The sequence below is a fragment of the Podarcis bocagei genome (assembly GCF_964188305.1).
Source record: "Podarcis bocagei genome assembly, chromosome: 7".
Classification (NCBI taxonomy): Eukaryota; Metazoa; Chordata; class Lepidosauria; order Squamata; family Lacertidae; genus Podarcis; species Podarcis bocagei.
In genome coordinates this window covers 76,248,325-76,274,389 of record NC_138132.1, presented here as the reverse complement: position 1 = coordinate 76,274,389, position 26,065 = coordinate 76,248,325, and the positions used below count along the sequence as shown (strand labels likewise).

Genomic DNA, 26,065 nt, shown 5'->3' with positions numbered 1-26,065 from the left:
CTTCTCCATGGAGACGAGTAATGGGTCTAAGGTGGTAGTACTGGCAGAGCTCCAAGTAAGGCAGGGGTAGGGAGAAGGGAACCTTTTTCACTCCAAGGGACACATTTCCTTCTGGGGGCCACAGGCTAGTGCCAGGCAAAAATGGGCAGAGCAACAAATGGGAATTTCATCTTTGTACAGTAGGCTAGTTTGCACACACACAGCCTTCTCTATCCAGGCGAGCAAGAGTCTTTATCAGATTTCAAGGCAAAAAACACTGTGTGCGTGTGTGTGTAAAAAACAAGGCTGCTGAGGAGAATAACTTGGGAGGGTTTATTGCCCGAGGAGAGTCACAAGGGCCAAATGGACAGGGATTTGGCCCCCACGCTTGAGGTTCCCCATTCCCACTGTACTTCAAAGCTTGGGGACCCCACTTTTTCTTCTCTAATCGTGTGCTAAGAATGCACTGTTTCTGGTTTGTATAACCACACATTTTGGTCCCTGGGGACAAGTAAAAGGTGTGTAAAATCAAGCATTGTGAGAAGAAAGTGGGTAAGTTTTTCTCCCATTGATAGTATTGAACTTTGTGGCCATCCAATGAATCTGAATTATGGAAGATTCAGTACAGACAAAAGAAAGTACTCTTTCACGCAGCACAGTTCATTTAGTGTCAGGGAATCTGGGCCCTTCCCTGAAAGTAAGGATGGGGGAGAAATTCTATTCAGTGTGCATTCAAAGGCAAACTTCTCTTCACTCAGACTTTCCGGAAAAAATATGCAAACTGAAACACAGCCAACTGTGCAAAAGTCATACCTCTCTGAATTTTGCAGTGGAGTTTTCCAGCCAAGTAATGTGTACGAAAATGAATAAAAGTGTGCATAAAAATGAGTACATTAATGAAAATAGCGGACAAATATGCATTATATTAGGGGAAGTTGCTTTGCAAATGCATGTATATTGGACTGTATTGATTTGTTCATCATATAATATTACTTTTGCTAATTGTGATGTTTATTTTTAGTTGCTACTTCGTTATTGTTTTATAGATTGTTAGTGTTTTATTGATAGTTCATTAATTATATTATTTGATTTATGCTGTATTTGTGATGTTCTATCATGTTATTTTTGTTTATTGTTCTTAAGCCGCTTTGAGATTGATTTGAATGGAAAGCAGCATAGAAATACCATAAATCAAACGCTCCTTGCAAAAAGGTGTATATTAGGAGAAATCATACTAAACTGCTGGTGAATTTTCAGGAGGACTTTTAAAATAAATAAACCACAAATTGATGTGGAAAAGTGGAGAACTGAACTGCATATTGGAAAAATGCGAAACTGAGAAGAAGAAACCAAAATTGTCAGAAAGGCAATCAGAAACCATGAGCATAATATAGAGATGAGCATATTCCAACTGCCTTGGATTAAACAAATTTATGAACATTTGAAACTCAGGATGTTTTCAGTCTGTGAATGCTCAGTGAGCCCCTTCCAACCGCCTTGATTTATTTATGAACTCTTGACCCTGAGGAAATGAATCAACCTTGAAATGCCTGTGGACTAAAGGACGAGGTCTTCTTTCTAAACAGTTTTCACCTTAGTTCCTTCTTGGCTTTGTTGTGTCCTCAGAACATGATAGTGAGCACATGGACTGGCTGTAAGTTTCTCAGGGAAAAAGAGATTCTCATGTACTGTATGGCGGGAAGAGAAAACTTCAGGCTTTCGAGATCTGCTTTGTTACAGAGAAACATAAGAAACTGCCCTTGTACAGAGTCAGACCATGGATCCATCCAGCGTACCATTCTATACACTGCCTGACAGTGGCTGTCAAGGGTTTCAGACCAGGGACCTTCCCAGGCCTACCTGGAGATGTGAGGGGTTGAATTTGAGACCTTCTGCATGCAAAGCAGATGCTCTGCCAGTGAGCTACAACCCTTTCTCTAGATTAGGAACATAGGAAGCTGCCTTATATCAAATCAGACCATTGACCCATCTACATTGACCAACCGCAGCTCTCTAGGGTTTCAGAGAGGAGGACATCACTAGCTTTACTTGGAGATGCCAGGGATTAATGCTAGCCGAAGTTCCTTTCTTAACCAGGGCATGAAACAGGCCTGCAAGCTGAGGTTGAGTTGTGGGGGAGCAGTAAACCCTGGTTAGCATGACATTAACACCGAGCATGACATTGGTGCCTACATATACACAAAAATCATTTTGAAATGATAAGAGTAAAAGAGACTCTATCACACACCCAAGTACCATCCTCTACATATGCATAGCTTGTGCAAATTCAGCCATGGTTAAGTGTGGCATTGACACCAGGCCTGTGTCTTAACCATACAATACTTACATGTAAAAAATTGGACCCCTGACAGTTAAGTCCAGTCGCGAACGATTCCGGGGTTGCGGTGCTCACCTCGCTCTATAGGCTGAGGGAGCTGGCATTTATCCGCAGACAGTTTTTCCGGGTCACGTGGCCAGCATGACTAATCCGCTTCTGGCGCAACGGAGCAGCGAAACCAGAGCAGCGCACAGAAACATCATTTACCTTCCCACAGGAGTGGTACCTATTTATCTACTAGCACTTTTGGGCATGCTTTTGAACTGTACAGATACATTATTTTGTAACGAGAAAGAGAAAACCCTACCCACTTCCCAAGCACAGTCTTCATTCATGCGTAGCCTGCAAGGTAGGCCTGGTTAGCTTGGCACTGACACTAGGCGTGTATCTTAAGCATTTGAGACTGGCATACACACAAGTGAGAGTAAGAGACCCCCAGCCACTCGCCCAAGCACTGTCCTCTATGCATGCATCATCTGCAAAATGAACCCGGATCTCTTTCTTCCACCACAAAGATGAACAGCTGGGCTTGTTTTCCATACTATGAATTTTTACCACCTTTTTATGACCCGACACAGGCTGTAAAAATGAATTTTGCAGGGCATGTCTGCACACCTCTCCTTGTAAACGGCCTCGTTATAGGTGTGCAGTGGAGGAGGCTGTGAAAGCAAGCCACCCCCATCCCCGCCTCTGCTGTGTTTCTCCGAAGGGACTTTGGAGGAGGCGTCTCAAAGCTGCTTGTGTAATAAAACCACACCTTGGGAATCAGGGCCCCTCGGGTTATCCTTTTTATTGCACATTCATGATGATTTGTGCTCTTGATGCTATCAGGGCAGTCACACACAATCCTTTTTTCAATACTGTTTGCGCCTGTCACATTGCGCTTCATTTCCAATCAGTGCGTATCCTGTAACTCACTGCTGAAATTTCATTACTTTTTATCCACAAATAGTCTGGTTTATTTTTGTCCTATATTTGTTGCACTTTAGCTCCGTCGGATGGCAATAATGTGGAAGCATCACAGAACAAAAGCACGATAAATCCATCACTAATGCACCATTACTCTGTCAAGAACATGTTTCAGAATATACCAGTAATGAAACATCAGTCTGGCAGAGCCCTTAATGTCTTCAAATTGCTCATTTCCTAACAATTTGTCTTCTCCAGAATGTTGATGTACAAAGTGAAACACTTCTCTCTGAGAAGGCTTTCCTTCACCATTTCAGCTCTCTCCAGATGTTCTATTTGTGGTGCTTTCATTAAGATTTGAGCTCATGGTGATATTGGGGTGGTTATCTGCCATTCTGCTTTTGATGCTGTTTGTGCTTGTAAACATTCTGAAGCACAAGTTAGCAGCGAGAGCCTCCTTGGTGGTGGCTCCCTCCACAATTTGTGGAATGCTATAGTGTAAAGGCTTGCTTGATACCTTTTCTCTGATTCTGCTTAAACTTGCATTTGAGGTTCTTGTTGTTATACAGTTCTACCAGTGTTGATTCTTTTTTTAACTGGTTGCATTGTTTCTTTAGTATTTTGTGTTGTGTATGTTTTTAATGTTTTATAGTCTACTTCATTTCATCTAGAGCAGATGTTGCCGAACTACAGGTGTTAATTTATTTATTAAAAATATTTATATATTGCTGTACCATAAAGAGATATCACAGAAGTTTATAACAATATTGAAAAAACTTTAATGTTCAGATGTTTCTGAACTACAGCTCCAGCCATCCTTGGCCATCCTTGCTGAGGCTGATGGGAGTTGTGGAGAACGATGGGCTGGGAAGGTGGAGAAAACATCCCATTAAGGACTAACATATTTGGGTGAAAACACCCAAAGCTTTTTGAGGGCAATAGGACTGGGGAAAACCTCCCATAGGGGCTAGCACCACTGAAGCTATTTTAGGAATGAAACCACACCAAGGGCATATTGCGGACTAAGGGACTGTGGGGAAACCTCCCATAGGGACTAGCGTCATTGTGGCTGTTTTAGGAGTGAAAACTCACAATGCATTTTGCAGGCTGTGGGACTTTGGGGGGGTGGAGGAAGGGAACTTGCCACAGGGACTAACGTCATTGGGGTTATTTTAGTACTGAAAATTTACCTTGGGCATTTTGCAGGCTATGGCACTCCCATAGGGACTAGCGTCATTGAGCCTATTTTAGGAGTGAAAATGCATGTGGCGTTTTGCAGACTGTGGGGCGGGGGAGGAGTTCCTATATTAGGAGGGGAAAACACACCTAAGGCGTCCCTTCTTACTGTGGGTAGAGGAGCCCAGCAGGGGCAGCAAGACCCAACGAGGGTCTGCCGGTTGCAGGACATTGCACAGTGATTTTAAACTAACCAGTCAGATGTTGGCTCCTGAGTCTCTAGGCTCCAAGCACTTTTCCTTCTCACCCCCTCCCCAAGTGCTGATGGCTTGCCCTCTGTTTAAATTACACCCTGTAATTCCCATGACCTTTCCCCCCCTCTCTCCCTTTGTTCCGCTGATTCCTGCCGGCAAAGGGCAGAGCCAACTGCATGCTGTGGCATGAAACTCCAACTGGGCGCCTTTCACCTGCCGGTCCATTGTTCTTTTACGGTTTAGGGAGGGTGGAAGCCAGCCCCATGCTGGTGGGGCATAGGGCAAAAACCGTACTGTTGTCATGGATGCCGTTTCTAGGGGCAAGTGTGTTGCACGTACCGGCCAGCGGGATGTCCAGGTTCGGGAGAATCCAAGCTTGCAAGGCAGGGAGAAATACCCCAAAGAAGAGTTTGGATTTGATATCCCGCTTTATCACTACCCGAAGGAGACTCAAAGCGGCTAACATTCTCCTTTCCCTTCCTCCCCCACAACAAACACTCTGTGAGGTGAGTGGGGCTGAGAGACTTCAGAGAAGTGTGACTGGCCCAAGGTCACCCAGCAGCTGCATGTGGAGGAGCGGGGAATCGAACCCGATTCACCAGATTACGAGTCCACTGCTCTTAACCACTAGACCACACTGGCTCTCATACTCACCTGTTTCCCATAGAGGCTAAGCTTCAGACTGGCCTTAAAAAAAAAAAAAATAGTACTTGAGTATACCACTCTTCATTTGTAGATTTCAGGGTGAAACACAACATAAAAACACAAAATGCATAATAAAAACAAGAACAAAAAGTTCGTTGTCAGCATCTCAGTTGTTAGCAGGGATGAGGGAGGAATTTGATTAAGTTCACATTAAAAGAAGTATCTCCCAAATCATGTGCTTTCCGAAAACCAGACAGAAGCCAAAACACAGCCACCCTTAGAAGTTTGCACTTTTCCCAATTTCTCTGTGCAGTCCTCCAGCCAAGTCATGATGCGAAGGGTGCATAAAATGCATGTATTAGTCAAAAGAATGTGCAAAAATTGCATCACATCACGGGAAATCCCCTTGCAAAAATGTGTGCACATGTAAATGTGCACAATAGGAAAAACGTGCACTAAAACGGTGGTGGATTTTCCATGAGGGTTTCCGCAAACTGATATGGAAAAGGGGAGAAGTTACCGTATTTTGCGCCCCATAAGACGCTCCGGCCCATAAGACTCACCTAGTTTTTTGGGGGGGAAATAAAGAAAAAAAAATTATTTCCCCCCCCCAGGTGCGGGGCTGGAAGAACCAGGTCGGGGAACAGTGGGAAGGCACGCTCTGCCTCCCCGCTGTCCCCCGAGCTTGTGGGGCTGGCGATGGGGAGAAGTGCACCAGTCCCGGGAGGGCAGGCAGCTCTGCGCCGCCATCCCGAGCGGGACAGGACTTATTATTTTTTTTTTATAAAATTTTTATTGGTTTTACAAGATTTTTAAGAAAAACAGACAAACATTAAGAATGACAAACATACACGTATAGTTTCAAACATATTTTCATAAACCTCCTTTCTGGGACTTCCCCATACCCCCCCTCTCTGCATCCCAATGTCCATAGTTCAACTAGCAACTCCCAGTTATTACTTTCCAATCTCTATCCTCTTAGTCCTCTCTTACACTCTGACCTTATGTCCCTGTACCCCTTTGTTTCTGGAAACTACGACATTTTAACATTCATTAAGTTTATAGTAGTCCTTAAGATAGCTTTTAAATTTTTTCCATTCTTCTTCTACCGTCTCTTTTTGTTGGTCACGGATTCTGCCTGTCATCTCGGCGAATGTCATGTAGTCCATCACTTTCATCTGCCATTCTTCCAAAGTGGGTAGGTCTTGTGTCTTCCAATACTTTGCGATAAGTATTCTTGCTGCTGTTGTGGCATACATGAAAAAAGCTCTATCTTTCTTTGTCACCAATTGGCCGACAATGCCCAAGAGGAAGGCCTCTGGTTTTTTAGAAAAGGTACATTTAAGTACCTTTTTCATTTCATTATAGATCATTTCCCAGAAGGCCTTAATCTTCGGGCATGTCCACCAAAGGTGATAGAAGGTACCTTCAGTCTCTTTACACTTCCAACATTTGTTATCGGGCAAATGATAGATTTTTGCCAGCTTGACTGGGGTCATGTACCACCTGTATACCATTTTCATAATGTTTTCCTTTAAGGCATTACATGCCGTAAATTTTATACCGGTGTTCCATAACCATTCCCAGTCAGCTGACATAATGTTATGTCCAACATCCTGAGCCCACTTAATCATAGCCGATTTAACTGTTTCATCCTGTGTGTTCCATTTCAACAACAAGTTGTACATTCTAGATAAATTCTTAGTATTGGATTCTAACAATTCGGTTTCTAATTTTGATTTTTCCACCTGGAAGCCGACTTTCCTGTCCTGTTTAAAAAATTCCATTATTTGTCGATATTGGAACCAATTTTCCACTTTATGCTTCAATTTCTCCTGACTTTGTAATTTGAACTTATCTCCATCCTGTTCTAAAATTTCCCAATACTTCGGCCATCCGACCTCCATATTGAGTTTTTTCACTGCATTGGCCTCCACTGGTGACACCCATCTAGGGGTTTTGTTTTCCAATAGATCTTTATATCTTATCCAAACATTAAACAATGCTTTTCTAACAATGTGATTTTTGAAGGCACTGTTAACTTTATCATACCAAAGATATGCATGCCAACCAAAAGCATTATTGAAACCTTCCAAATCTAAGATGTCTGTATTCTCGAGGAGCATCCATTCTTTGAGCCAGCAAAAAGCTGCTGCCTCATAATACAATTTTAGGTCCGGCAGGGCAAAACCCCCTCTTTCTTTAGCATCTGTCAGTATTTTAAATTTAATTCGGGGCTTTTTGCCCTGCCAGACAAATTTTGAGATATCTTTGTGCCACCTCTTAAAACATTCCATCTTATCAATAATCTGCAAAGTCTGAAACAAAAATAGCATTCTAGGCAATACATTCATTTTGATTACAGCAATTCGGCCTAACATTGACAGTTTCAAATTTGACCATATTTCTAAATCTTTTTTAATTTCTGACCAACATTTTTCATAATTGTCCTTATACAAGTTCTGATTCTTGGATGTTAGATAAACTCCTAGATATTTAACCTTCTTGACCACAGTCAAACCTGTTTCCTCTTGAAATTTCTCCTTTTCCATATCTGTTAGGTTTTTCCCTAAAACTTTGGTTTTTAGCTTGTTCAACTTAAATCCAGCTACCTGGCCAAACTGTTGTATTATTTCTAATACCTTTTTCGTACTAGTGTTTGGCTCTTGCAAAGTCAATACTAAGTCATCTGCGAACGCTCTTAACTTGTAATGTTTAGCTCCGACCTGCACACCCTTAACCTGCTGGTCATTTCTTATCATATTCAGCAACACCTCCAGAACTGAAATAAAGAGTAATGGGGAAATCGGGCACCCCTGTCGTGTTCCTTTTTCTATCTTAAGCTCCTCAGTCACAACATTATTTACAATCAGTTTGGCTTTTTGTTCAGAGTATATTGCAGCCATACCATTCTCAAAACCCCGGCCTACCCCCATCCTATGAAGATTCTTTTTCATAAAACTCCAAGAGATATTGTCAAAGGCTTTCTCCGCGTCCACAAAGATCAATACTGCTTTAGTGTTTATATTCACCTCTAGCTTTTCCAGAATGTCTATAACATTCCTTACATTGTCTGCCAGGTGTCTTTTAGGGAGAAAGCCTGCTTGGTCCTTATGAATCATCTCCATCAAAACTCTTTTGAGTCTTTTTGCCAAAATGTCTGCAAAAATTTTGTAATCCACATTGAGCAATGATATTGGGCGGTAGTTCTTGAGTTGGGTCTTTTCAGTCTCTGACTTTGGTATGAGTGAAATATATGCCTCTTTCCACGATTCAGGTGCCCTTTTTCCTTCAAGGATCTCATTACAAACTTCTCTTAATGGTTGAATCAACCATTCCTTCAGCGATTTGTAGTATCTAGAAGTCAATCCATCTGGTCCCGGAGATTTGCCCAGTTGCATATTCTGAATGGCAGCCTCTATCTCTTGTTCTGAGATTCTCTGGTTCAGGTCCATCTTACTTTGCTGAGAGATGTTTTGTAATCCATATCTTCCAAGGAATTTGTCTATATCTTCTTCATTTTGCGGGCCTTGAGTGTAGAGTTTTTTGAAATAACTTAAAAAGCAATTTCTGATTTCATTGGGTTTAGATATATTCTTTCCATCCACCTCTAGACTTGTAACTGTATTTAGTTTCTGCCTTTTCTTCAATTGCCATGCCAAAAGTTTACCACATTTATTTGCTGATTCAAAAGTTTTTTGCTTCATTTGCTTTATCTTCCATTCAATCTCTTGGTTCATCAATTCCATATATTGAGTTTGATATAACTTGATCTCTCTTAAAATGTCCTGAGACTTTGGTTTTGTTCTTAATTTCCTCTCTCCTTCCTTTATCTTTTCCAAGATCTTCTCTTTTTTCTCATTTTGTTTTTTCCTCTTTATTGAATTTTGTTGAATCAGAAATCCTCTCATAACCGCTTTACTTGCATCCCAGATCACTCTTTTCTCCACGTCGGTCCTCAAATTTATTTCAAAATAGTCTTTTAGGGTCTTTTGGGCCTTCGTGAGAATCTCCTTATCTCGAAAGAGGGTGTCATTCATTCTCCATCTAAATTGACCAGTTATTGTGAGTTTCATCTCCATCTTCACGGCGTTATGGTCGGAGCAAGTTTTTGGGCAGATTTCCACTTTCTTAATCTTTGGAGCCAGTCCACTAGTAACCCAGATTTGGTCAATTCTGGTCCAGGTCATCATTGCTTGGGAGAAAAAGGTTCCCTCTCTCTCCAGAGGGTTCCTTGTTCTCCAAATGTCTATCAAGTCCATATTTTCTGTCATTTCAAAAAAAGTCTTAGGGAGTCTCCCTTCTTTAGTGACTGTTAGTCTTTGTGCCTTATCCATATTAGTGGAGACCACGCCATTCATGTCTCCCATGATTATCATATTGTAATCCAAATAGTCCGTCAAAGTTTCATGAAGTCTCTTAAAGAAGTCAGATTTGCCTTCATTTGGTGCATAAACTCCAACAACTAAGAATTTTTCTCCTTGTACTTGTATCTCCACAGCCAGATATCTCCCTTGTTCATCTTTGAATATCATTTTTGGAGCCCATTTCTCCTTCACATATATTACAACTCCTCTCTTCTTAACTTTGTCTGATGAGATAAATTCTTGTCCTAGCCTTTTATTTGAAAGTAATCTCCTGTGGGCTCTGGTTATGTGAGTTTCTTGTAAGCATATCAAGTCCGATTGTTCTTTATTCAATATATGAAATACTTGTCTTCTCTTCAAAGGCCCATTGAGCCCATTACAATTCCAACTAAGGAATTGCAGAGCCATCTTGTTATTTTCTTAAGGCTCCTCCAACAGCTCCAAGTTGTTGCTCTTCTTCTGATGGTGGTGGTTTTTGTCCAAACGAGAGATTCAGGATGTCCAGTGCTCTCCTCTGTTCTGCAAGTACGTCCACAGTCCCCTTCTGTAAATCCTCCTGGTGTCTTGCCAAAAATTTGTCTTTATCTTGAATTGTCTTTATTTTCACTTTCTTTGCCTTGTAGTCAAATGACAGTCCTTGTGGAAACTCCCACCTAAAGCGAATAGTGTTCTTCTTTAGCAAGAGAACCAAGTCCTTGTAAAAGTTTCTTAAATCCAAAATGTATTTTGGGATGTCTTTGAAGATCTGTACAGCTGAATTTCCAATTTGCAGGGCCTTTTCAAAGTGTAATCCTAATATTTTATCTCTTTCCTCCTTGGATCTGAGTGTAATCAAACAGTCTCTCGGTGTCTTTCTATCTTGCTTTTTACCCAATCTGAAGGCAGTCGTAATTTTAAATTCGTCTTCCTCAAGGTCCCAGCAATCCACAAACTCCCGTGTCAAGTATTCCACAAGGTTGTCTCTTTCGTTCTCTGGAATCAGTCTTAATTTTAAATTTCTCTCTTTCCTCTGTAACTCCCACAAGGCCAAAGTTGCATCATGCTCATAGACCTTCTTGGCAAGCGGCTCTAGCTTCTCCTGTGTCTCTCCGGCAGTGGCTTTGGCCTCCTCGGCAATTTGGCGCGTGGTGGCGTTCTCCTCTACCAATCTATTTATAGATTCTGTATTCTGGTTTAATCTTGCTGATATTTCTGTTAATTTTTGTGTATTCTCTGAAGTCTGTTTTGTCAAAGACTCCAGGGTTTGGTTTATCTTGAGCAGGGCCTCTGTCACAGCTTCCATAGAAACGGCTGCTCCTTTGTCTTGACCTGTTGTTCCTGCTGATCCGGCTGTTGCGCCTGAGATTGAGCCTCTTTTCTTTGCCTGTTGCAGCTGCAACTGTTGTTGTTGCTGTTGTTGCTTGATCTTAGCTCTTGTGACGACTATCTCTTCTTGTGGGCCACTCATGTCAAGGTCAATTCCCACGGGATTTGTTCTCCCTTGGAAAATTCCACTGTCTTAAGCCGTGCCGGACTTTACTTTATCCTCTAGAGGGAGCAAATCAAAATGGCCATAGAGCAAAATTTCCAAGTACCAAAACAAAGGAGACAGTCCAAAAAGTAAGAAAAAGGGAGATTAACACAGTCAAAGTCAATATTACTAAATACTTATAACTTCAAATTGCCACAGTTGCCCAATTTATACTGTTTCTTCTTATAATATGCAATAGTCAGGCAGTGTGGAAACTTTGTATCAAAGTATCACTTCACAGGGAAGAGTCAGTTCAGTGTACTAAGAAGGCAGACCGTTTCGTACTTTCAAACAGATGAGACAGTAGAGGTTTTTTTCCTCCGAATAAGTCATGCAGTTAATGGTCAGATTCGCCTCCCCTCTGCCCTGCTTGCTAGAGGGGAGATCAAAGGTTTAAATGTCCGGTTTAGCTGATCAAAGGACGGATTTAAACGGATGCAGGTTTAGAGCTCCGTTGCTTTCGCTTTCATGCAGTCGGGGGGAGGCAGACTTCCTTTGTTTAAATCTCCCCCGTTTTTAGCCCAATTTTTAAAATTGAAAGAGTCCCGGTTATTTTTCAGTTCTTACTCACGGGGAATCAGTCCGAATTTCTTTTCAGGAAGGAATCGGCGCTCTCCGCTTATGGCGACGCGGCTTCACTTCGCAGGCTGGGTAGCGACTCTCAGCACCGCGCTCACTCCCGATGTCGATCCGTAGCCTTTAAAAGCTCTTTCACGGTACCGGGGGGCGCGAAGGTGCCCACCGAGTCTCCTTGTTCTCAGGCTTCAGCGCCTGGGATTTTAGGGGTCCCCCGCTTGCCGTAGCGGGTAAGACCCGAACTTGCGAAGCAGTCCTTCTCCGGAGCTCGGAGCTAGGACCGCCATTAAGCGCTGGCACCGACCGGAAGTCTCCCGAGCTTGTGGGGCTGGCGATGGGGAGAAGTGCACCAGTCCCGGGAGGGCAGGCAGCTCTGCGCCGCCATCCCGAGCGGGACAGGACTTAGCGCCCCACTCGGGATGGCGGCGTAGACCTGCCTGCAGTCCCGGGACGGCAGGCAGCTCTGTGCCGCCATCCAGAGCGGGGCGGGACTTAGCGCCCCGCTCGGGATGGCGGCGCAGAGCTGCGCTGGTCCCAGGACCGCAGGCAGCTCTGCACGGCCACCGGGAGCGGGGCGGAGCTTCTCCCCCGGCTCCCGGTGGCCGGGCAGAGCTGCGTTGGTCCCAGGACCGCAGGCAGCTCTGCACGGCCACCGGGAGCGGGGCGGAGCTTCTCCCCCGGCTCCCGGTGGCCGGGCAGAGCTGCGCTGGTCCCAGGACCGCAGGCAGCTCTGCACGGCCACCGGGAGCGGGGCGGAGCTTAGCGCCCCGCTCCGGATGGCAGCGCAGAGCTGCGCTGGTCCCAGGACCACAGGCAGCTCTGCGCGGCCACCGGGAGCGGGGCGGAGCTTCGCCCCCGGCTCCCGGTGGCCGGGCAGAGCTGCGCTGGTCCCAGGACCGCAGGCAGCTCTGCGCGGCCACCGGGAGCGGGGCGGAGCTTCTCCTCCGGCTCCCGGTGGCCGCGTAAAGCTGCGCTGGTCCCGGGACTGCAGGCAGCTCTGCGCAACCCTCGGAGCCGGTCTCCCGAGGGTTGCGCAGAGCTTCCTGAAGCCTGGAGAGCGAGAGGGGTCGGTGCGCACCGACCCCCCTCGCTCTCCAGGCTTCAGCGAAAGCCTGCATTCGCCCCATAAGACGCAGGCACATTTCCCCTTCATTTTTGGAGGGGAAAAAGTGCGTCTTATGGGGCGAAAAATACGGTACTTCATGATAGAAAAAAAGAGAGAGAATCAAACAGAACTAGCTATCCCTAGTTGGTGGGGGAGAGGTTTCAGTAGCCTTTTCCTTTTAAAAAAAGTAAACTGCAGAGGCAGTAATGCTTCAGAATACCAGTTGCTGGAAACTGCAAGAGGGGAGATCTTGGGTTCAGATCCTGCTTGACAGGTTTTCCCACAGGCATCTGGTTGGTCACTGTGAGAACAGGATGCTGGACTAGGACTATATAGATGAAGGTTTTGTTCAAAAATCACTCCAAAGAGATAAAACTGCCAGCCATTAGGAAAAAAACAGGGCAAAAGGGTTCGCTGCCCAAAACTCTGTGGCAGAGGGAAAACCTCCCCCCTGATTAAGTGTTCTGATCCACAGGAAAGTTTACATACTCCCACACTCACAGAAACTGTTCCATCAAGAGATACTGTTTCACCTAATTTGCAATGGCTGCCCAATCTGAGCAACACAGTGGTTGTTAAACAGCAGGCAATTAAGACTGCAACCAGCAATACAATCAAGGTCCCCGCAATCCAAGCAGGGTAGTTTTTCATGTGGTTCGTGACCAGTTGCAAAGAATTATGCACAAGAGCTGTATGGACTTTGTGCTTAAATAAATAAATATATGCCACCCGAGCGAGTTGAATTCCATGCCAGGAAAAGCTCGGTTCTGCATCTAAAGACAAATTAGACGACTTGAGCAAAATGGCATGAATTTTATTTTGTGTACATCTTTTTTAAACATAACTGTGCATAATTAATTCTCGCTTTGGTCATGTTGGGGTTGGGGGGGACACAGAGGTACATGAGACGCTGAAGCCCATTTCTCAACCCACCGCTATGCATCCTGGGATTTCATTAGTCATAAGAACCAGAAGCTTGGTCGGGGGTTGTTTACATTTAAAAAAAGAAGAAGAAGCAGCTGAAATTGTCAGGAAGCAGAGTTCTGCTCCTATTAAGTGATGTTCTGAGCCTTTTCAGAATTGCAACACACACACACACACACTATGATACTTGTTTTGCACAGGGTGTTTTTTGTGGGGGGGGAGGGGTTGCAGTCCCTTTAAGGCAGAGCCTTTTTGATAGATGAGAATTTGATGCTTGCGACGATGACAAACAGTCTCCCCAGCATTATTATGGGAGGATATTGATTTTTAAATCTGTACAGGAGGAGAAGGGAAAAGCAGGAGGGGGGATTGAGAGGAGGGGGTGGGGGGAGAGAGAGAGAGATGTTGTAATTGTATATTAGATATTTTGCGTTGGCTTGCTAGGACTGCACGGATGCAGAGGCTGAGTGCTTCTCGCGCAGTCTGGCGGGGAGAAGATTGCTGAAGATCTTGCGATCGCCAAGAGCGAAGGGGTGGAGATAGAAAGAGAGAGAGAGAGACTGTGAAGAAAGATTGAGGAGCAGGGTGTTTGTGTGTGTGAGAGAGAAGGGGGAAGTGAATTCTCTCTCTCTCTCTCTCTCTCTCTCTCTCTCTCTCTCTCTTTCTCCCCCCCCCCAACCACCCGCCAAGACCCCAGCTGTTTTGCATCAGGGTATGAAAAGCGAGGACACACCCGGGGGACGAAAGGCGGCCGATCAAATGATGCAGTTCAGTAAGGAAATAAACTAGATTTCCAAATTTATGGCTGGAAACGGTGGCCATTGATCAGCGTGCTGAAGGGTTGCCGGGTCCCTTTGGGCTGCATGATTAGGAAAGCATATCCGTGAGCTCAATATGACTTCCACTCCGCCACCCACCCTCCCTCCCTCCCTCCTCCCTCGCTCAGCCAGATTTGTGTGTGTGTGTTCAACATGCCCCCCAAAGTCTCTGGATGAAAGGGTGGCGGTGATGGAAAGAAGAGTGTTCCTTTCTATCTAATTCTCTCTTTCTCCCTCTCCTCTCCCCCCCTTTCTTCCAGACGAAGTTTTAGGCAAGAGAAGAGCGTGTTCACCCAACAGCAGCAGCGAGTGTCCCCTGGAGAGCAAGAAATCTCGAAGTGAGTCCCCAAAAGGTAGGTTCCTTTAAAATATATATATATATATATATATATATATATATAATACTTTCTGAAGCTTGGGACAGTTGGCGTTTATGATGGTGGGGGGTGGGAAGTAGCAGGATCTCCCCGAGTCATGCCGCTGCTGCAGTTTCCTTTCATAAAAGCTCAAAGGGTTCTTCCATTCTCAGCTTTCTGGCTACGGAAGGTGTCCCTTAACTTGAATTGCTCTTAATTTATGCTGACCCCTGCACCCTGCTCCCACCCCCGGACTTGATAAGATCTGGGTAAGTTCCTTCCTTTATGAACGATTTAGTACCGGATGAGAACATCATTCTGTAAGATTTCCCCCGCCCCCTGTCTGCTTAGCAAGAGTTAAGATTACAAAAATTACTATGTCCCATTTCCTTCCTTGGTGTTTTCCTTTCTTTCTCTCTTCCCCCCTCCGCTCCCTCCTGCCTGTGAGTTTGGGTTTTTATAGTAAAACATTTTCTTTTCAAGACTTCCGTATGGAATACAAACAGCTACTTCAGTCGCACTTGGGGGAGTTGGGCGTGATCAACAAGATTTTTAAAATTACAGTTATTTCTTTGAAGAGCAGAACTGCATACATGCCCAATGTCATATTTGCAATCTGCTTTTGAAAGCTCCTAAGTTTCAAAAGCAGTTTTGCCATGCAACACAGAGATGGGGGAGTGCGAGGCCAGGTTCCTGTGTGAGAGAGGCAGAGACTGTGTACACATTGTACATTTAAGGCAATGACTCCTCCGGCCCACAAAATAATCCAGGGAACTGTAGTTTCTTAAGCTTGCTGGGAATTGTAGTTCTTCTAGGACTAAGATACAATTGGTCCATCCAGCTCAGTGTTGTCCACACTGATTGGCAGTAGCTCTCCATGGTTTCAGGCCGGAGTCTCTCCCAGCCCTACTTAGAGAATCTGGGGATTATCATTCATTTAATTTCTATACTGCTTTGTATTTTTAATAAAAAAATCTCAAAGCAGTTTGCAACCTACATTAAAAAAATCAAGTAAAGTAATCCAGAAGAAAACATTACTGAAGAAAGTCAAGTATACATTAAAAACAACAGATGCTCTTCCACTGAGCTACAGCCCTGTCCCTGTTCCCTAGAGGTTTCCTTGTTTTAAGTTCAAAACTAATTAGCAGTCAATAGCACACACCTTGATGGAGATTGCACTCTGATTGAGGGGCCCAAGCTGTCAGAAAGGTTTTGCCTTAACAGTTACTGTGAAAATAAGTTTTTTATGCAGCAACTTTCTTTCTCTTTGGCTTTCCTGCAGCAGGACTCTACTGTGGGCTAGAAAAAGTGCCAGGATATGACCTTGCCATGCATTCAAAAGTTCAAAAGGGCACTAAGGCTTAAGAAAGATGCCTTCTTCACCTTCCAGTTTGTTGATATCAAAGTTTTAGGCAGGGAGGGGCGGGGGGGACGGACACAGGAGATCTGGGGTGCATCCAACTCAAGAGCAGACCCGTTAAAATTTTTGGACCTAAATTGGTCCTGCCTGGTTTTTTCACAGGGATGCAGCCAATGTTATTTCTACTGAGAGTTGTTGGCATCTGTCTGTATTGGGAGACAATGGAAGAGTGTTCCTTTAGGGGAGAAGTCAAACTGTTGGAAGGTTGCAGGGCCTGTTGTGTCTGTAGAGACCAATGCGGGAGAGACATGTTTTGTTGCAGCTAGGGCAGATGAAGGCATCTGGTTGTGCTGCTGCAGATGCAACATGGCATTCCTTCTCTCTGCACTCCTCCCAGCAGTCATTTCTCCTCTGGTCACCTGACTGTCTGTCTCCAGGTGCTGCAATCATCTGCAAGGGTCTCCCCCACAGCAGAATTGATGTTACTAGCCTTCACGTCACATTTGCAAACATTTTTGCAGTGCAAAGTTGGTCTGCCAATTGACCTGGTGCCAGAAGCCAGCTCTCTGTAGGGCACATCCTTGGGGATCCTGCCATCTTCCATTCTGTGGACATGACCAAGCCAGTGTAGACGTTGCTGAGTGCAAACATACTGCGAATGTGGGCTTGAGAGAGCACATCTTTGTTTGAAACTCTGTCACTAATGCACCTGAGTGTGGGGAACCTTTGGCCTTTCAGAGGTTGCTGAACTACAACTCCCATCAGCCCCAACAAGCACAGCCAATGGGAGTTGTAGCTCAGCAGCCTCTGAAGGGCCAAAGGCTTCCTCCCCACACCTGTTTTCAGGTCTTCCACTTAGATGATGGAGCGAACTTGTTTTCTGTTGCTCCAAAGAGCAGGGCCTGAACCGGGTTCAAATGACATGCATGGGAATTTCAACTGAGCATTAGAGAGGACTTTCTGATGGCAGGAGGTGCCTGACACTCCTTTGACAGAGGCTTTTGAGAAGAGGCTGGACGACTGCCTGTTGGGGAAGTTGTAGCAGGGGAGTGCCTGCATTGGCAAGGGGTTCAGCTAGATGGCCTTTTGAGGTTCCTTCTAACTCCTATGATTCTATGAAAAGTAGGCATAAGATAACAAAAGGATGACTGTGCTTTTGTGTTAGTTCTGTTGCTTCTGTGGGCAGCCAGGAGATTTGCTTCTGGGCATTTTGAAGAGGCACAGGGAAATCTGGAGAAGGAGCCAGCAGCATCCACCTCCCTACTCCCTGTTGTTCCTAGAGCTGGAGTCACTGCAGCTTTGTTACTTTGCCAGGCAGAGTCTTCACAATCATAAGGACTAGAAACTTTACTTGTATCTTATTTCTATTTTAATCTCTTTGCAATCATAAGGACTAGAAACTGTTTTTAACCATATCTTGTTTTTAATTTTATCTTAGCTTCACCATCATAAGGACTATTTATACTGTATTTCCCCCCTCTTACCTTGCTTTCATTTTGTATCTTATCTTCACAATGCTAAGAGTTGGGAACTTTATTGAAAAGGAAAAGGAATGCAATTAAGTGACGAACTGAGACCTCAGGGTTCTCTGTTCTGCAGGGCAGTTGCAGAAGCCTAGGAAGAAGCTCCAAAACCACAAAGACAGCACAATATCCCAGAAGAATCTGGTTTTCCAGTGCAAATTCCTCTTGTCCACGAGCCTGTGAAACCATTTCCCCCACTCCTCACCCCAGCCTGCCTCTCCTTTTTACTCCTCTGCTTCCCTTTCTTCTCCTTGGAGTTGCAATTAGGCAGACATCAATATTCCAATAGGATCCAGGTAGGATGCTGAAATGCATTTTGCTACCAAGGAAGACAGTGATGCCAGCCAGCTTATCGGAGGGGACCTAACAGTGGTATTAACCTGTAAAATGCTGCTCATAATACGTTTGTGCTACCATCTGCAGGCTGTTTCTGAACTCCTGCCTCCTCCTCCTCCTCTTCCTTCTCCCCCTTCTCTCCCCCCCTTAACAGCTGCATCCTCTGAAAAATTAATCAAGGTGATAGCAGTTTAATCCATCTCTTGGAGAAGTAAGGCAGCTAAGCTTTAATCAGGCTTTCCCGAGACCTGACTATCGCTTTTGGATTCGGAATCAATGCTGCTTATCCCAGACCCCAAATAAGACCTCCCTTTCCCCCACACCTCCATTTCTGCCCAGATTGGCATCTCCTTCTCCCCCCCCCCCAGTCCCACCACACTCTCTTTGACATGGACAGTTTCAGTCTGAAGCAGCAGATTATCAGATCTGGTGTGAGATCGGTCAGAATGATCTTTGTGCTTCCAGTTACCTGCAGAAGTTTAAATGAAATAGATTCTAGGGTTTTCTTTCTCCTATGTGAGGCTGACTAGTGATGGCTGACTAGTGACTGTGTGTGTGTGTGTGTCCCCGTGTGTCCGTCCGTCTGTGTCCTTTTCCAGCCAGATATACCAAGAGGGGTAAGGAGGAAGCAGTTTCCATACTCTGCAATGTTCATGGCAATCTGGACTGCTTCCTTTCTGCTGCAGTTCAGCTTCCTCTAAAACCTTCATAATTTGCTATCCACCATGGCTGAAACAAATGCAGTTAATTATAGAATCAAATACATAATTAACTTCAGTGGGTAGGAAGTATAAAAAACAATGCAGGAAGTAGAATTATTTAGTTAAAGTTGCAAACTTAACAAAAACAACAGATGATGATGATGATGATGATACTATACACTGCTCATATTAACTTAAGTGATTTCCATGCCATTCACCCCGGGTGAATAAGCAAACCGTGTCGACATCCACTCCTATTTCCATTTCCGACAGAATTCTCTGGCATCCCTAGCTGTAGTCTAGCAACATTTGGCCACTGTTAGAACAAATGCTGAACTTGATGAGCCATTGGCCTGGCCTGATCTAGCAGGGATTTACTTATGAGTAACAGAGAAAGAAGGCTATTGCCTTCATGCCCTGCCTCTGGGCTACCTGAGACCCTCTTATTAGCCACTGTGAGAACAGGAGGCTGGACGAGTTGAGCATTTGGCCTGATCAGACCAAAGGCCCATCTTGCCCAGCATCCTGTTTCCAAGAGTGGACAACCACGTACCTCTGAGAAGCCCTCAAATAGGACATGAGCACAGTTAGCCATCTCCCACTGTTCATCCCAAGCAACCAACATCCAGTATATAGTGCCTTTGACCATGGGAGCTCCGTGCAAATATTATAACCTGTAGCCACGAAGAGCCTTATCCTCCATGAAATTTGTCCAACCCCCTTCAAAGTCATCTACCCTATTGGACATGGCAAATAAAAGGGGAAGAAATGGAGGCAGTGACAGATTTTACCTTCTTGGGAGAAAAGCAATGACAAACCTAGACACCATCTTAAAAAGCAGAGACATCACCTTGCCAACAAAGGTCCGTATAGTAAAAGCTATGGTTTTCCCAGTAGTGATGTATGGAAGTGAGAGCTGGACCATAAAGAAGGCTGATCACCGAAGAATTGATGCTTTTGGGTTATGGTGCTGGAGGAGACTCTTGAGAGTCCCATGGACTGCAAGAAGATCAAACGTATCCATTCTTCAGGAAATCAGCCCTGAGTGCTCATTGGAAGGACAGATCCTGAAGCTGAGGCTCCAATACTTTGGCCACCTCATGAGAAGAGAAGACTCCCTGGAAAAGACCCTGATGTTGGGAAAGATCACAAGGAGCACAAGGAGAAGGAGACGACAGAGGATGAGATGGTTGGACAGTGTTCTCGAAGCTACAAACATGAGTCTGACCAAACTGCGGGAGGCAGTGGAAGACAGGAGTGCCTGGCTTGCTCTGGTCCATGGGTCACGAAGAGTCGGACATGACTAAACAACAACATTTTTGGAGAGTGGGTTCCATAAACCGATTGCCTGGTGCTGTGTGAGAAAGCCTATCATTTTTTCGTTGTACAGCAACTTGACAGTGCTTCTCGTGTCAAGGGTTTCTTTGCCCTGTTTACAGGGTGTGAGTTTGTATGCATCTGCTGCTATACCTGAATATCCTGCATTTTGAGATAGTTACCTTCTTGAGTTCCCCTTCCTTTATTTGGTGTTCCTGCCCTAAAACCTCCTCCCCTATGAACCAGACAATGCTGCACTGACCTTGACAACTGCTTCTGCAACCCCCTTTCTACCATAATCGTCAATTCCCCACCTGGCTGTTCTGGCCCTGAAGCGTGAACATCAGAGGGGACAGCAATCCTATTACAGCAATACAGCATTATTAGTATTTTATAGTTAGGGATATGGGATAAACTCGATATGGTTTGCATTTAAAGGCGAACCATCCAAATTTACACTTTTCAAAATGATACTTGAAACGTAGCCATCTTTTGAAATTCAAATTTCTCTGAATTTTGCAGCGTAGTCCTCTAGCCGGGTCATGCGTACAAAAATGCATATGATGGGGTATAATGGGTGCCTGTAAATGCATATTTCAGTGAAAATTATAGACAAAAAAATGTATCATATTAGGCAAAATTGCTTTGCAGAAATGGGTACATTAGGTAAAACTACACCGGAAAATGTGAATATTAGAAGAATCATAGAATTGTAGACTTGGAAGGGACCCCAAAATCTTCTAGTCCAACTCCCTACAATGCAGGAATCTCGAGTAAAAAGAAAATTCCAAGCTAAAGAGGTGATAAAATTGCTTTGGAAATTCCTTACAGTTTTCAAACTGAGGTGGGAATGTGGGGAACTTAATTTAAGATTGGGAAAATGAAGCCAATATTGACAGATATGCCCATCCCTAGTGTAGCCCACTGACACTTGCTGTGGCTGCATGCTCTCTGGAAAAGGATGGGAAAGCAACAGGATGAGTTGCTTTGCTCTCCTCTCTCCTTCCACCCAGGGAAGAAGGATGGGGAGACACCTGTAGGGGCTTCCAAAGCTTCCAGCTGTGAAGCAGGTAACCTTCTCTTCCTTTCCTCCTCTGGAGATCAAACACCAGCCCTATCTCAGCAGAATCAGGGGCCATCCAGGTGTGCCTGCTGTCAAACTGAGCAGAACGTTCTTGCCTCTATTATGGAAATTGGAGCATATCAGAGGCCCGGAACAGGAGCCACACTGGCAGGTCGTGGAGGAAGTGTCCGCCCCAGGAGAAGACTCCTGACTCTCTCCTCTTTGTCTCCCGCCAATAAAATCCTCACTTCTGACACAGAGGTGTGGAGATCAACTCCCCAGATTCCACAGGAGATGGGAAATGGAGTTGCATTTTTAAGAGGCTGGTGACTGAAGAGAGAGAGAGAGAATTGTTGAGGTGGGGTCTGTCTCTTTCCACCCACTACTCTTTCTTTAAGCAAAAATAAATGCAGGAGAAGCTTCAACACATTGGAGGAATTTTGAGCTAGGCTAATGTAAGCATTAGTGGGGGAGGGGAATTGCAATGTCAAGGAGAGTTCTCTCACTTCCTGCGTGATCCAGTAGACAGGAATGTTCACACTGCTCTAATTCTCAATTTCTGTGCCAGGTGCAAACTGGGGTTTGTGGGTCTTGGTAGTAGGGCATCAGATTGGATGCTGTGGTGGGGGCAGGGGGCACAGGTAGGCAGGTCGCTGCAGGATTGCCAAGCAAGAGCAGCTGAAGCCTTCTGACGATAGGACTAGCAACCTGCTTTCTCCTTAAGCAGTTGTTCACAACAATCCAAAGTTCTGTTCCTGAATCCAGGTTGCCTTTCTGTTTTGGTTCACTTCAGGTAGCCAGTAAGGTCTCCCATTCCCTCTTCTCCCATATGTGAAAACTTTTTAGGTTCGGGGCTGACGAATGGACAGGGGGCTGAGGAGCATACTTCTTCTGAGAGTGAACACAGCCATTGTGCATTATAGCCATTGATCCAAGTTGGTGGCATTCACCATATCTAGCTGGTAGTTGGTTCCATTGTTTAAGCACTATGTGGTCCATTTTAAGGAATAAGCTAAAAGGTAAAGGGACCCCTGACCATTAGGTCCAGTCGTGACCAACTCTGGAGTTGCGGCGCTCATCTCGCTTTATTGGCCGAGGGAGCCGGCGTACAGCTTCCGGACCATGTGGCCAGCATGACTAAGCCGCTTCTGGCAAACCAGAGCAGCACATGGAAACGCCGTTTACCTTCCCACCAGAGCGGTACCTATTTATCTACTTGCACTTGGATGTGCTTTCGAACTGCTAGGTTGGCAGGAGCAGGGACCGAGCAACGGGAGCTCACCCTGTCACGGGGATTCGAACCGCCAACCTTCTGATCGGCAAGTCCTAGGCTCTGTGGTTTAACCCACAGCGCCACCAGCATCCCTAGGGAATAAGCTACTTCTGTATAAATCTTCAGTAGACTCTTAGATAGTGGTGGCACTTATAGGAGTGAAAATAACAGTCCAGCAGCTGGATCAGGCTGAAGACCCACCTAATCCAGCATCCCGCTCTCACAGTGTTCTCGCATTGTGGGGGGTGAAGCGCCAGTTAAAGGTGCTGGCAGAATTCACACACAGTTGTCACGTGAGCTGGAATGCCAGGGGACGGGCGCCTCCGAGCGGCATCTGTGCGCCAGGCGGAGCAGAAGGCCAGGGCAGCTGCTGCCGTCTCAGTTGCGCCCTCTGAGTGGCTCAGCCGGAGTCCTGATGTCACACCTGGAGATGTCTGGAGATTTGATGGGATCAAGCGCCTGGCTTTATCCCGCCACCGCTAAAGACCAGAGCAAGACAGCAGAGCCGCAGGGCTGAGATGGGTGGCAGAGCGGGAAGAAATCTCCCTTGGGTTCTTTCCACACATCGCATCCTAACTCCCCCACCCACCTACCCCTGCCTTTCTCTGCACTTTGCCTCTCTCTCCGCCTTGCACCTGAAATCTTCTCTGGGACAGATTCCTCCTCTGCACCCACCACGTCTTTTTTTCCAGCCGAAAGCAACAACACAATCCAAACCTCCCGTGATTTCCCCCTCCCAAAATCCTGGCTTCCTCCCCTCCCCGCCAAGCTTTGGCTCTGAGCGGTGGTGGGGGAACAGCAGAGTTGAGACAGTTGGTGCATTTCTGAGCTTTCTCTCCAGGGAGCCAAGTGGGCGGGCAAGCGTGGGAGGCCTTGTCATTCAGCAGCAGGGAGCGGCGGCGGATGGCGACGGCAGGAATAGAAAGAAGGGGAATTCCAAAGCTGCGGCTGCTCCCCCTTCCTTCCCTGGGGTGTAGACCACCTGCTCCACCATGGGCAAAGCTCCCTTTGTGCGCTTCCCTTCTTGGCCACCCCTCCTCGTTCCTCTCCAGAGTCAACAGGTCTTCACGGCTTTTAGTGCCAGGTGCAGATTGAAGTCTTAAGTTCACAGTGCTGGTGCATAAAGCCCTTCTAGAGCTTGGGACCAGGATATCTGAAGGGTTGTCTCACCCCTTCTATACCCAGTTGATCACCACGGTCTGCAGATGAGGGCCTCCTGCAGTTCTTAGGAGTTCCATTCCACACAGCGCTGGAATCGGGCTTTTAGTGTGGTGACACCTGCCCCTTGGAATTCCCTCCTGTTAATTATTAGACAGGCACCATTTTTCTGTGGTCTTTTCAACTCCTGCAGACCTTCCTTTCTTCCAACAAGCCTTTTGTACATTTCACACCCCCTCCTGACTACATCTCTGTTGGAATTGTCTTTAAGATGTTTTATTTATTTTATCATTTGTGCATTTGCCACTCTGGGCTCCTTTTGGGGAGAAAGGTGGGACACACATTTAAATGATGGCGATGACGCGGCAATAGCATTTTTCATTGACATCATTCCCTGAGCTCCTAATGCTATGTGCGTCAAGTCAAGGCGGAGATTTCTCATCCTGGTGCATGAGAAGCCAGGCACCTCTGGTTTATGGAGTGGGCCCCTTGGTGGAGATGCACTTCGTAAAGATACAGAATTCCTTTTACAACTTTTCAAAGTGTCCTGACCTGATGGGAGGGTAGGAATTAGACTGGGTCTGCACCATACATTTAAAGCACACATCTTTCTTCAAAGAATGCTGGGAACTATAGTTTGTTCAGCATGCTGGGGGTTGTAGCTCTGTAAGGGGGTTAACTACAGTTTGCAGGATTCTTTGGAGCAGGGATTGGAAGCCATGTGCTTTAAACGTATCGCATGTATGCAGCCAAACCCTTCTGAGAGAGAGGCACTGGAGTCTGGCAGTGAGGCAAGGGGCACTGGCCAATGAAGACAGAGAACCCAGTGTATTGGCTTTGTCTCTTCTCCCAACCTTGCTTCCTCCAGATGTTTTTGGACTTCATCAGCCCCAGCCAACATGACCTAGTGATCAGGGGTGATGGGATGTGAATTCCAGCAGTGTCGAGAGAGCCACAGCTCACCTGGCCTTGCATCAGAAGAAGGCAGGGTTGTGACAGTGGTGTCTTTTACTCCAACCGTATGCCAGTTCTGTTAAATACTTCCTAGAAAGGCAGAGTATAAAATGTTAGGAAATGAATAAATGCCCCCACAATGGCACCACCCACCCACCCTCCGCAGCAAAGGATGTGGTGCCCTTTGGAAGAGTTCGTCAAAAGCTGTTCACCAGGATGTTCACACTCACTCTGGTTTGGGGGGTTGGGGTTTTTTTGGAGACTTGATGCATTTTCTAAAAAACAAGCAAGAGGGTTTTCTCTGCATCTGCCTGGTCATCACCTCCTGGACCAGGAAGGCTCTGCTTTCAGAAGCCAGCTGCCTTGGTGCCCGTCACAAGCACATGGATACAGGGCCCAAGGCACAATCAAAGCAGTTCCCCTTAATAGATCGTTATCTGATTCAATTAACCGCGCCAACTGTTCTGATGGGAGCTCTGCAACATGCACACCCATGCATTTTTTTGGGGGGGGGGTCACCCTCCCCAATTCACATTCTGCCTTTGCTCTCCCCCACCCCCCCCCCCTGCACCACAATGTTACCACTGATGTTGGGAGTTCCTCTGGAGTAATGAAAAGCTTCAGCCCGTAGGGATGATCAGAGATAAAACAGTGTTGGAGGGAAGCTGCCAAAACAAGAAAATGGTAATTACTGTTGAGCTTTGCTTACAGTAAACAAACGTCTCCAGGTCTGGTTTTTTAATCTTCCACCGTGTGCTGCAGCAAGAACCCGGAGGCACCTTTGCTGTTTCAGGGGTGAGGTGGGGGAACGGGTGGCAGAAATGGTTGGGAGCCACAGATGGGCTGATTTTTATCTATGGGTCCCTCCAGAAGTCCTTTTCCTTGGCCATTCATGGTGATTCATGATGGTTATTGAGGCAATTATACGTGATCCCTGTTTTCAGTGCCATTTTCATAAAACCACAGAATTTTAGAGTTGGAAGGGACCCACAAGGGTCATCTAATCAAACCCTCTGCAGACGGCCATCCAACCTCTGTTTGAAGGTAGTCCGTTCTGCAGTTGAACAGCTGTTACCATCAGAAAGTTCTTCCTAATGTTTAGTCAGATTAAATGAGGAGTGGGGAGAACCAAGTCCACCGCCCTGAGCTCCTTGGAGGAAAAGGTGAGATAGAAACGCAATAAATAAATGAATAAATAAATACACACCCTCTTCATGTTCCATCTTTTCTCCCCTCAGAAAATTCACACACTCCCTTGTTGGAGGGCGCCGTGACTCAGATGACCCCCGAGGAGCACTACAGGAGGATGATGTCCGCCCTCAATGAACACGGCACCTTCGAGGAGCAGCAACAGCAGCAGCAGCGCCTCTACCAGTTGGCCAACAGCATGGCAGTCCCTAGCCATAGTGGTGAGGACCCCCTT

The 26,065-nt window shown here is 45.8% G+C and overlaps 1 protein-coding gene across 10 annotated transcripts in view; it reads left to right on the top strand.

Moving 5' to 3' along the window:
- The window catches only part of SAMD11 (sterile alpha motif domain containing 11), a 333,961-nt gene that overhangs the window by 261,134 nt on the left and 46,762 nt on the right, over positions 1-26,065 (top strand). For all 10 annotated transcript variants that reach the window (XM_081201459.1, XM_081201457.1, XM_081201454.1 and 7 more), the window contains 2 exons: positions 14,862-14,954; positions 25,881-26,051. In XM_081201459.1, coding sequence (XP_081057585.1) covers positions 14,862-14,954; positions 25,881-26,051 — 264 coding nt within the window. The remainder of the gene's footprint in view (positions 1-14,861; positions 14,955-25,880; positions 26,052-26,065) is intronic.